Source organism: Mycetomoellerius zeteki, unplaced genomic scaffold (genome assembly GCF_001594055.1).
Source record: "Mycetomoellerius zeteki isolate Tzet28-1 unplaced genomic scaffold, Tzet1.0 scaffold221, whole genome shotgun sequence".
NCBI classification, from domain to species: Eukaryota; Metazoa; Arthropoda; class Insecta; order Hymenoptera; family Formicidae; genus Mycetomoellerius; species Mycetomoellerius zeteki.
This window is the reverse complement of record NW_017257184.1, coordinates 95,175-107,381: the sequence shown is the minus strand read 5'-3', so window position 1 is coordinate 107,381 and position 12,207 is coordinate 95,175. Positions and strand designations below refer to the sequence as shown.

The 12,207-nt window shown below is 33.5% G+C and overlaps 1 protein-coding gene across 3 annotated transcripts; it reads left to right on the top strand.

Annotated features, from left to right (window-relative positions):
* The first annotated feature begins 4,307 nt into the window (after positions 1–4,307).
* Positions 4,308–11,953, top strand: Gli (carboxyl ester lipase-like protein Gli). 3 transcript variants are annotated; one of them, XM_018448494.1, is made up of 15 exons: positions 4,308–4,338; positions 6,079–6,877; positions 7,087–7,254; positions 7,785–8,077; positions 8,525–8,654; positions 8,728–8,881; positions 8,978–9,155; positions 9,231–9,637; positions 9,901–10,091; positions 10,160–10,346; positions 10,421–10,526; positions 10,607–10,802; positions 10,878–10,993; positions 11,194–11,222; positions 11,554–11,667. In XM_018448494.1, the coding sequence occupies exons 2-15, from the start codon at positions 6,791–6,793 to the stop codon at positions 11,586–11,588; spliced, it is 2,277 nt and encodes a 758-aa protein (XP_018303996.1). In that variant the 5' UTR covers positions 4,308–4,338; positions 6,079–6,790; the 3' UTR covers positions 11,589–11,667. The 3 variants fall into 3 exon arrangements, with proteins under 3 accessions (XP_018303996.1, XP_018303995.1, XP_018303997.1); XM_018448493.1 differs by lacking the exon at positions 11,194–11,222 and having other exon boundaries at positions 11,554–11,953; XM_018448495.1 differs by lacking the exon at positions 11,194–11,222 and having other exon boundaries at positions 10,878–11,003; positions 11,554–11,626.
* Positions 11,954–12,207: the final 254 nt, after the last annotated feature.

Sequence of the window (12,207 nt, the reverse complement as noted above, 5' to 3'; positions counted from 1 at the left end):
TTATTATCATCTTATTTTAACTTTGGCATTTAACAAGTTTCATTTCCAATGAAGACGACGTCCAGCTTGACGGCTCTAAGAGAGGATAAGCTGCCGTAATTAAAGCTATTTAACTCTTCCTCGGTATTATACTGACGTAGAAGCGAAGAGCCTGGAACGGTAATAAATTCACCAATTACAGTAAATTGAAGAACTTATACGCGGGAGAGTAGGACGAGCGAAAGGGCATTCACTTTGTATTGTTACTGCCTTTCAAACGCTTTCCTCGTAATATGTGACTTTAAATAGTAATCGATATTTTTACAACTTATCTTATATATTATTGAACTTTAAAATTTGATAGAAATTTAATCGCGATAGTCAATTGAATATACGTGCTTGGAATATTTTCCTGAAGAATTGAATAATTGATATCGGTCCGAAATATGCGATTTTAATTGCTAAATATAATAAAAGAAAGGATTCAGAATAAAATAATGAAGAATAAAATAATGAATATTTTATTAAGCACCTTGATTATGTCAACTCAATTTAAATTGTGTCAATAGAATCAATTAGTATGTATAATGAGATTAACGTAATATAAACTCTGCATAATTTTTGTGAGTTTTTGTGATTAATTATATAATCAAGATTCACACAAGTTCTTTAATATTCCTACAGTTTCTACTTTCCTTCGAAGAAAAGGGGGGACCCCATTAGTGGCTCCAAAAACATCAATTCTGTTATGTAACTTTATTAGATTTTATTTATTATATAACTTTATTTCCTATTTGAAAGAATCGATCTAAACTTTTTTGAACTTTAACGGTACTATATATATAATTGAAAGTCTTACAACTTTTACATAACTAACACTCTCATTTAGCACTTTCTTACATTTCGCTCATGACACAAGTCCACTGGCAAACGATTAATACTTAATTTAGCTGATAAAATCGTGAGTCATAAAGACGCGCGGTTGCGGCATGTATGATTCATTCAGGAACGTTGCAAAAGCTTTCATTCTATATTTTACAGTAAAACGAATTAGCAATTTTATAAAAGCCACTTGACAGTTTTATGAAATGAGGCTGGGCAATAGATGCGACATCGGTGAACACTATAATGAACTCTATGGCAAATAAATTTATTCCAATCACGCGCATCCATCACTACTGATCAACGTGAAGAGTCGTGGAATTTGGAGCGTTGAAAAAAAAGACCACACTGAAAAAAAAGATTGGCTGGTGCAGCCAATTAAAAATGCTATGCCATATTTTACCATTTAATTTGCTGCAGCAGCCAATTTTATTTTTCAGTGTAGGAACTAATTCTTTTCTTCTAACGAAAATAAAGTCAAGTCCACAGTGTCAGCTTTATGAAGATAATAGTGACGATGCTCGTAAGAATAGAGGCTTTCCAGAGGATTTCCGAAGATTCAACTACATTAATTAAAATATTATTTTATTTTTGTAGTTACAAAAAAAATTGTGTCTAAATAACAAATTCTACGAGTAATTATTATCAATTATAATAGAACAATTATCTTCATGACTTTATCATCTTACATCTTTTTCTATTTTTTTTAAGCAAAAATATATTGATATTACGGAAAGCACTACAATTTATAATTATCATAATTATTATGTTTCAATATCTTATTTTACATTTATCATCGTATTTAGCGTTGTTTTCTTCTGTGGACTCTACTTTATCCAATCAATAATACGATTAGTAATACAATATTAAATCAGTAAAATGCTTGCGGTACCCTCCTTACGAAAATCTTGTACTGACCAATATTGAAAGACAGCAATTAATTACTTGTTTCAAATATCAAAAGCATTGTTTAGTGCTTTCAGTACTGCAAATAAGTAATTAATTACTGTTTTTCAACAATAAATTGACCAGTGTTAAATTGATCAGTATTAGATTGTAAAGGCACGCATCAATTTTTCTATAAACTTCAATCAGTATTATTAATAATATTTGAGCTCAATTTTATGCACATAAGTTGTACAATTATACTGGTGGAAATATTAACACGCCTTTTTTATGGATCGTACACGGTCAATAATATTATTAGTTCTAACAAATACTGACAATAATATTGATGGTGATTTGGATTTTTTGATTCTCGAGCATCAGTATCGTTGTGATAGGCGATAATGATTATGCTTGAGAATAAAGAAATCCGTAAGTATTCTACATCAATCTATCATTTTATATATATATATATATATTAACCACACATGATCAATGTGTGTGATGGGTAAGATATAATATTTTAAAAATGTATCTCGACACACACACACACACACACACACACAGATATAGATACATGTGAAAGTATGTACCTATTGATACAAATACTCCAATTCGAATGTATTTGAAATACAAGCATAGATACACAAAATGTATCTTTTGCACATCTAACACTGCACATGATCAATATTGTCAATATTTAATGATAACAATATTATTGACAGTGTAAAGTCCACATTACTTACCTATCTAATTTCCAAACATCATATTTACAAACGGAAGGATTAAATAGCGTAAAAGTATTAAAAGTATAAATATGATAAATATATATACGAATATATGAGACAGTGAATGAACGAGTAGAAGTGTCTAAGAGAAAGTTATTGAAGAAATTTATTAAAAAATACGATATGAATGTGCGAGTACGACATATGTGGCGTGCATCAAGAAGTGATTGAAATTCGTTGAAACGATAATAGTGTGCTGATTACGAATTATATTCTAGAATATAACAGGCGAACATGAGAATTAGAATCTTGTTTGAAAACACGAGCGATTTTTTGTCAAAATACTGTTAGAGTGACCAAGAATCTTGTCTACAAATACGAGCGAAAATAATAAAGAGCATCTTCTTGTTATTTCTGGCCTTAATATCCCGCATTATATATCTAGTTATATTAAGAATCAAATATGCAGCGTAGATGCGTGCACTTATGCGTATATTTATTAATCATCATCATGGAAGTTTGATTATCTAATCTCGCAACATGTGTGTGTGTAAAACTATTATTAATAAATGCAAAACTGCCACGAACCAATCATTCATTGCGGAACACATCCGTTCACGCGATGGCATTCTTTTACAAGGGCGTGCATAGATTAAAATATGCGGTGCAAAAGGGAAGGATGGGGGATTAAGCTAGGTCATTTGTTCCTCTATAATTTCTATTCATTTCCGCAACTTTCTCTATAGAAAAAAAAAGCAGGAACAATAAAATATTCTCCATAAACATAGCAATACGTTTTTATCACGTTCACAATCAAAATCATTTATGAATGAGAGAAAGAGAGAGAGAAAATGTATAATTTGTATAAAACGAATAAAATATCTTGAAACCCTAAATACATTTATCGATATAATTATAGGTACTATTTAACCTGATTCACGGTGAAGAAAATGATACGTGAAATTGTAAAAAAAATCGTGTATTTATTTTATAAGGCTAGGTCCACAACCTTGCTTTAAGAGGCCATAAGCCGTAAAGCCTTAAGAAATTGACCAATCACAGTTGAATACGAGAAAAATAATCGACTGTGGTTGGTTAATTTCTTACGGCTTTATGGCTTAGAGCCTCTTAAAGCAAGGTTGTGGACCTAACCTGTAGGTTTAATTTATTTGAGTAATAATTAACAATTAATATAAAGATAACGTATCATTAAAAATCATATTAATATAATATTACACAATATATATAATATAAAGATATTAAATATAATTTAACATAATGTAGATGTATATAATTCTCAAGCTTCTCTCCCTCTCTCTCTCTCTCTCTTTCTCTTTTAATATATTACAGCATTATTATTATTAATTTTTTAAATTAATTGTAAGTCATTTTAAAGGATCTGTGTATAAATGCTTCAAAAAGGTTTTGCCCAATAATCCACTCTATCCCTTCGTCCACACCCCTGTTCTTCCGCGATCATACACATCCGCTCGATCGCGCATTTCGCAACAGGCTCCTGCTGTTCGGTGCGTGGGCGGCCCATCGCCGCGACGTATGTGCACGCGACGGCGTTATTACAGCTCACTGAGGTCTGGCCATTACTTTTCTATCTGTCGCAGTCGGCGAACTACAGTGTTCACGAGCCAGCACTCAGCGTCTCTTGTATTACATTTTTCGCGTCGAGTCTTCGACTCCGAGCGCGTGGTATTCGCGCAGGCGATTCTAATCCCGATCTCTTACGACGAGATAACGGAAAAGTGTGAATCGCGAATGAGTTAATCGACGCATCTAATCTCGGTAGCGGCGATTACTTCTGAAAGCTACGATCTCCATTCATTCAAGGAAGAAAGTGCAAACGTTGTCCGTAAGTCTCGTTTTCTGTAAACGCGATTACGTCTTCAATTATACGTGCGGCTGCATATCCTTACACTTTTAATGTTAAATGTTGCGCGCAGTAAATTTTCGTCCCACGTCCGTAATTTAATATGTTGACTTGTAAATGTGAATTAACACATACACTGAAAAAAAAGATTGACTGCTGCAGCAAATTAGATGGTTAAATATGGCATAGCATTTTTAATTGGCTGCAGCAGCCAATTTTTGATTGCGTTAAGCCGCGTATACATCTAGCGAACGAACACCGAATGCGAATGTTCGGATGTTTGTGTTTGTGTTTGTGAACAGTTTATTCTTTTTCTTGATTGTACCGAATTTTGTGTTTGCTGTTCGTTCGGTGTTCGTTCGCTAGATGTATACATGGCTTTAGCCTATCCGCAATGTCAGTATAGGATTTCAATAGGCTAACACAACCAAAAATTGGCTGTTGCAACCAATTAAAAATGCTATGCCATATTTAACCATCTAATTTGCTGCAGCAGCCAATCTTTTTTTTCAGTGTAATAACTGGCGATTTGTAGATGAAGGCCAGTTATTCACTGATTCGATTTTTTGAAGAGAAAAATATAATTTTATTGTGATGAAAAAAATATATAATAAATAATATCCGGTTTTACAATGTAAGCTTAATTTTATCTTGGTTTAATTTACTTTTTATTTTTTTCGAGTTCTAAGGCTGGTATTCACATATAGTCGATTCTTATATTTAAGATTATTTTATGTACAGTTTTAAAATGTCATGAACTAATCAGAGAGCCGTATTTATATAATATCTTCATATTACTTAAGACGGTTTTTAAAATAAAAACTGATTATGAATACCGGCCTATAAAAATTAAAACAGAATAAGGAGTAAATTAAACTGAGATTAAAGTTAATCTACATTAGAAATGGATATAAGTGACATATTAAAATAACATGCTAATATAAAATTAACGTTGAGAAGAAAATTATACTTAATTGTACAATGGCAATCAACGTATTAAATCTAACATGATAAAAACACGAGACGTTTTTTTTTTTAATAATAAGATTGAAAGACCGCTAATGTTAAACATAATTACAGTTTTTAAGTTGGAACATTTGGGGGGATTATTAATATTTTCAGATTTGATTGCGTTGAAAGTCCGACAACCATATCGGCACGCAATTATCATTTCTGAAATTAATTCATTTAAATGAATTTACAATAGTTCAATATCTTAACATTCTGACCGTTATGGCGCTTCTTAATTTAAAGTTTTTTTTTTAATCTCTGACAATGATCGCCTGTGGCAACGTTTTGTATTCGGGACCGGACGACTTTATCTGAACAGTTTTCGAGCTGCAATAGATAAGAAACAGGATTTGAGAGAAGGAAAACAAAAGCGATAAAACCGTAGATTTCAGTTAATTTGTATGCCACTTTAATTTTTATTTGATGTTTAGGAAAAAAGGAGTACCACCACCCGAGATATTTGTTATCGAATTCCAAAAATTGCAAAATAAGATGATATTCAATAAAGTTATGACAGAACGAAAATCATTTTATTTTTCAATAAGAGAAATATATCGCTACATTTATCAAACGTGTCTATTACTAAACGCTTATACATATCATACTTGTATTTACTACGTATGTAACGCTAAATCCACTATCACGGAAGCCGACGTAACTTCAATGACGGAAATTCTTGATGACGAAGCGATAACACGTTTTAATTTCCAGTCATCTAGTACGAGTGCACGGCACGTTGCCTTTCGCTTTCAAACTGCGTTTAACAATCCCACCCCCACCTTTGGGCTTCCCGTGGCACCAATCGTGACATTTCGCATTTATCGACTGGTGGAAGAGACGGTGGACGGGGAGAAGGGCACCACGGAGGCGCGTACGCGGTACGGCGAGCGCAGCGAAGCCATCTGAAGTGCCACGCGAGTCACCGCGGCGCGAGCGTGACAAGGAGGCCTTCGATAGGGTGTTGGCTGGTTGATACTTGGTGCAGGAACGCTGGAACGCTCTCGGAGAGAAGAAGGCGAACAAAGTGAACGTTTCGCAACGACGAGACGACGCGCCGAGACCCAAGACGCGAATGCTTCGCTCTCGTGAGAATTCCTCGCCCATGTGATACGAATAACAATACTACAATTGACACACACCTAACTTCAGCGGGGATCCATCGACGCGTTCCAATTCGTCGGTAATTGGTGTAGCGACGCTTATCGATCTACACCTTGTTCATTGATAAGCAGATAAGTTCAGTTTGAGAAGGAGAAACTTTCGCTTTCGTTTATTTCTCGTTTACCGCGAAGTTGGCGAGGAGAGCGAATCGGCGTGACGTTCGGACGTGACGTGACGTAGTATACACGCGCGACTTTCAGGTCCATTCAGGCCACACCTGCGCGACCGCGTGAGCAACTTCGCGTGCTCTCGCACGCGAAACATGGACAACGCGCGTGGAGGACGCGCGTACGGCGTCGTCCGCTGTTACCTGTACCTGCTGCTCACGAGCGTCGTCGCGCTCGCTCAGGTAAAATCATTAGATTTATAAAGTACCCCAATTGATTTCTGAAATGTTGCGTCAATATGATAACATTCATAAATAAATTAATTGCAATTAAAAAACATTTATTTACATACTTGACGATTTCATTTTTCCAAATAAAGTACGTATATACGAATGCATAAATTTGAAAATGGAGACGTTTGCGGTACTTTATAAATCTAATGTTTTTATAGGATATATCGCCTGGCAGCCGCTACTATAATCGTGACGGCGTATACGTGCCGCAAGACAAGACCTTCTTCTACAACGGTAGACGGTATGGGTATGGATATCAACCTAGCTACCTGGAGCCCGGTTACAGAGGACCCACGAGAGCACCCGAGGATCGATTTATTTACGGCGTAAGTAAAAAAATTCCTACTGGTGAAACCACATAAACATATGACGATTTTAAGATGTTTAAATAATACATTTTGCTTGTTTACATTTTGCTCCAGATTAATACATTTAATTCACGCTGTAATGATTAATCACAAATTATATAAATCGTGAAGACACTTGATTGAAGTGTTTATTACATGCATATTTTATTATAAATATTAATTTAAATCATAAAAATGATTTTTTAGAAACTATTTGTTAACTAATGTTATTTTTTGTTGCTTTTAAATTATACAGATTGTTAACTAAAATAATAAATATTATTTATACTTATCAATGATTGTATTATTAATTAAGATTCGTTATTTATTTGTACTTTGTATTTCAAATTCTAGATTGAATTGCAAAGAGATGCAATTACATAAGAATTATTTTTTTAATAAATATAGTAATTCCTCAGAAAAAATTTATTTATTTATTAGCTATGTTCTAAAATATATATAAAATTTGAAAATAGATTCAATAAACACTATATATTATATTAAAACAGACCACAGAAAGACTTCCATTGCCAGGAATACTAGCTGGTTGGCGCGAAGATCTTCAAGGAAAAGAAAGAGCAGATTCAAAACTTTTTATAAAAACCAGAGACATACTTGTGAATACAAATTATGGTCAAATTCAAGGATTTAAAGTCCAATTATATGACGATCCATTTGCAAGACACAGACCTTGGAATATGGCAGTTGAAAGAGTCACAAAAGATGTTAATGTATTTCTGGGTATTCCTTATGCTATGCCACCTACTAAAGAAGGTCGTTTCAAACCTCCCAGACCTCCCAGGTTAATATAAAATCTTTTACAAAATATTTTTTACTGTTTCTAATGCTTTATAATATTAACAATATTATTTTAGACCATTTGGTGTGAAAACACAATCATAGGCTATGTTTACACCATGCATTTAGGCCGCGGCCTATGCAATAGATATCCTTGTTTATCTTATATATTAAACAATTGTATATTAAAGACACCTATCGTATAGGTCGCGGACTAAGCGCACGGTATAAACGTAGCCAATATTAGCAATATAAAGCCTATACGGTCGAAGCTAGATCTTTAATGCTTTAAATAATTCAAATCTTGAATCACTAAATATATTATATATGTATTTGCATATATGCCATATTTGTAGTCTTTTCCGAACTGCGCGCCGAATTTATCGAACTATAAACGCAAGTAAACTTTATAATATTGTCTTTTACAACAAATAATTTATTTTTCTGTTAGAGGGTGGCAACTTTTACAAGCCATTGATTGGGGACCAGCTTGTCCTCAGCCTAGTGAATATACTGGTGCAACAAAAGGTGTCCGAGACGTTGATGAAGATTGCTTGTATCTAAACATATTTACACCTTCTGTAAGTATGCTGTATCCAAAGAAAATAAAATTAATGAGTCTATTAAGTAATAAAATTATGTTTGTATATGTAGATTGGCTACGGGTTAGCAAATAGATATCCAGTGATGTTTTACATACATGGTGGCGAATTTAGTCATGGGGCGAGTAATTTGTTTCCAGCTCATATACTAGCTGCCTTCTATGATGTCGTAGTAGTATCAATTAATTATCGCCTTGGAGCTCTTGGTAAGTACACTACTTTTCATACATAAGGTATATGTATGAAAAAAAAGTGTTATATATTAATTAGTAAAATGTTAATTTTTCCCATTATATTTCTAGGGTTTCTGAGTACTGGAGATGAGAATAGCCCTGGAAACTATGGAATTCTTGATCAAGCTATGGCATTGCGATGGGTCTATGACAATATAGTTAGCTTTAACGGAGATCCTGACTCTATAACACTGTTTGGACCAGGTGCTGGAGCAGCGAGTGCGGGATTATTAATGGTTGCACCAAAGTAATTGGATTTGACATTTAAGTATATACATTTTACGAACCAATTGTGCATTAAACTTATTTTATCTTATTGTAGAACTCGACAGATGGTATCAAAAGTAATAGCGCAATCGGGTTCAGCTCTAGCTGATTGGGCGGTGATAGTAGACAAATACCGAGCACAAAATACATCTCGAGTATATGCAGAAATGCTCGGTTGTAGTATAGAGAGTAGTTGGAAATTGGTACAATGCTTAAAAGACGGACGTAGTTTCCTTGAGTTAGGTAATTCTGAATTAAAACCACACGTCGGAATGTTCCCATGGGCACCCGTGCTGGATGTCAATTTTACAATACCTCAAGATGATTGGTATGAAGATTGGAGAGCATCCGACTGGCGCTTTTTTACAGAAACGCCAGAAGAAAGTATTAAAGCTCACAAATATAGGAAAGATTTGGCTTATATGGCTGGTGTCACAACTCAAGAAGCAGCATTTATTATAAGTATGTTATCTATTATCTTATTTATGTTTATCTAACTATGTTAGACTGTTTTTCTTTTAGAAAACACAGTCAACACAAGTTTTTGTCTTTGTTATTCATGCTAAGAAAAATAAAAGGATGTTTGTGTCGATTGTCTTTTAAAAGGAAAGCCATATTTTTACTTCGAATATTTTACTGCTATTACTAAGTTTATTATTTATATTATTCAATTGAATTATTCAATATGACCTCGTAAATTACCTTCCATAATATTTATTTTACAGAAAATAATCATACATTAGCAAGAAATCAATACACAATAACTCCTGAGGTATTCGATCAAAAGATTTGGGAATTAGTTCTTCGATATAACTATACCCTAAATCCACAAGGCATTTACGAGGCAATAAAATATATGTATACATATTGGCCGGATCCAATGAATGTTACACACATACGTGATCAGTATATAAATGTAAATGATGTGAAAATATCGAACTAAATTTTATGTAAATTTATTGACTTAATTATTATTATTTTCAGCTCTTATCAGACTTTCATTATGTTGCACCATACGACAAAATAGCAAAATTATTGGTAGAAAGACACGTACCGACGTATCTCTATGTCTTAAATACCTCGATAGAATCATTTTATTTACTAGAATGGGCTAGGGTACCTCATGATACCGAGCTTTTGTGGCTGACAGGAGCACCGTTTATGGACGTTGGTATGTTCTTTTGTCATATACATGTATCTTTAATTTATTGCATACTATCTACTAATAAGATATTATTAACACAGAATTTTTCCCACAAAAATGGAGATTAAAACGAATAATGTGGACTGATAGTGATCGTAATATGAGTCACTTTTTCATGATGGCATATTCTAATTTTGCAAAATATGGGTACGTATCTGATAATGCTGATTTGTTTATTTGTATGATAAAGTGAAAAAATGCAATAATTATTTAAAATTTCAACCTAGAAACCCAACGCCTTCGCAAATCTTGGGATTGCATTTTGATCCCGCACGTTATGGACAATTGCGATATCTCAATATCAATACAACATTCAATAGCTCCATTCAAGTAAACTATCGTCAAACCGAGAGCGCATTCTGGTCCATGTATTTGCCGACTGTTATTGGTTACCTTGTCCCTACTTATCCTCCCGTTACGGAAGTAAGACGTTTGTAATATAGTATATATGCTTTATTGAATTATGTCAATTGTTCTTACTTATAATTTTTATGACAGTATTGGTGGGAACCTAAACAGCCATTGCAAATCGCATTTTGGTCGATGTCGACGGCGTGCCTGCTGCTACTTGTACTTTCTGTGGTGTGCTGTATGCTTTGGCGTAACGCCAAAAGGTAAGAAAAGGTAAACAGAACCAAATCCATGTGACTACGGCTTCATTCGGTAGCACCTGCTGTACCGAACAGTAGCGCATGCAAAAACTGGTTCTGGTTTATAGACACAGTCCTTGCGGGATACGGTTTCTTTGTCTTACTTTTTACATAACCATTCTGAATATAAATTGCTAATTAATTCTATTCCTGCTTACAATTAGCAAAACGAAGGCTGCTAGGATACGTGCAGGTATTTATAGAAGATACTTTAGGCATAACTTTATACAATATGCCTGTCACATATTGCTTTATTAGTTGCACATGTTTGTATATATTTATTATATAATTCACATAAAAAATGGGCAAGGCTGAATAATAAAATAAGTGATTAAATTATTAACTTAACTTTTACTTAGATTTATTTAGTTGCACATATGCGTATGCATTTTTATATTTACAAGAAAAATGGGCATAGTTCGTACTAAATAATAAAATATTAATTTAATTTTTACTTACAATTATAGATATACATTTTTTCTGTATATAGTGTACAGTATTCTTTTGCATTATTTTCTCCACAGACAATCTGATCACTACTATAGCGGAGACATCCTGATGGTACGAGACGATGAGCACTCCGAGGGAATCGAGAATTTAACACGTTCATCTAAAGAAAACATATACGAATATCGTGATGTACCAGAAAAGGCCCGAATACCGCGTCAAAATGAAACGAGACTACAAGAACGTTTAGCACATAACAGAAAATTCAGTTCTACACCCTCGTTACGTAGCAATTCTAATGTCTCATTAAAAGATATGAGATCAGAAGGTTTCGTCACTAGCTCACCTAATGGTCAGCCTAAAATGGCAAAGACACTGAGTCAATCTGCACTGCCAAAAGCTAAAAGCAAAACACTTTTAGTACAGGGAGTACCACAAACAGCTGTTTAATACTTAAGTTACCATTATACAAAAAAATCGACATGATCTTTTTTTATATTTATTTTTTTATACCTAGGTTTTTAAATGCATTAATTATTATTTTTAAAAGATGATGACACTTGTTTAAAAAAAATGCCAAATTATTAAATTAAAATTAGAAAGTTTTTATTGCAATTTTTAAAAAATGAACGAAGTGTTTACATACTGACAATAATCGAGATAATTATAAATTGATATAATATTGCTTAATATTTTTAACATTTTATCATAAATAATGTGAAAATTCGTTC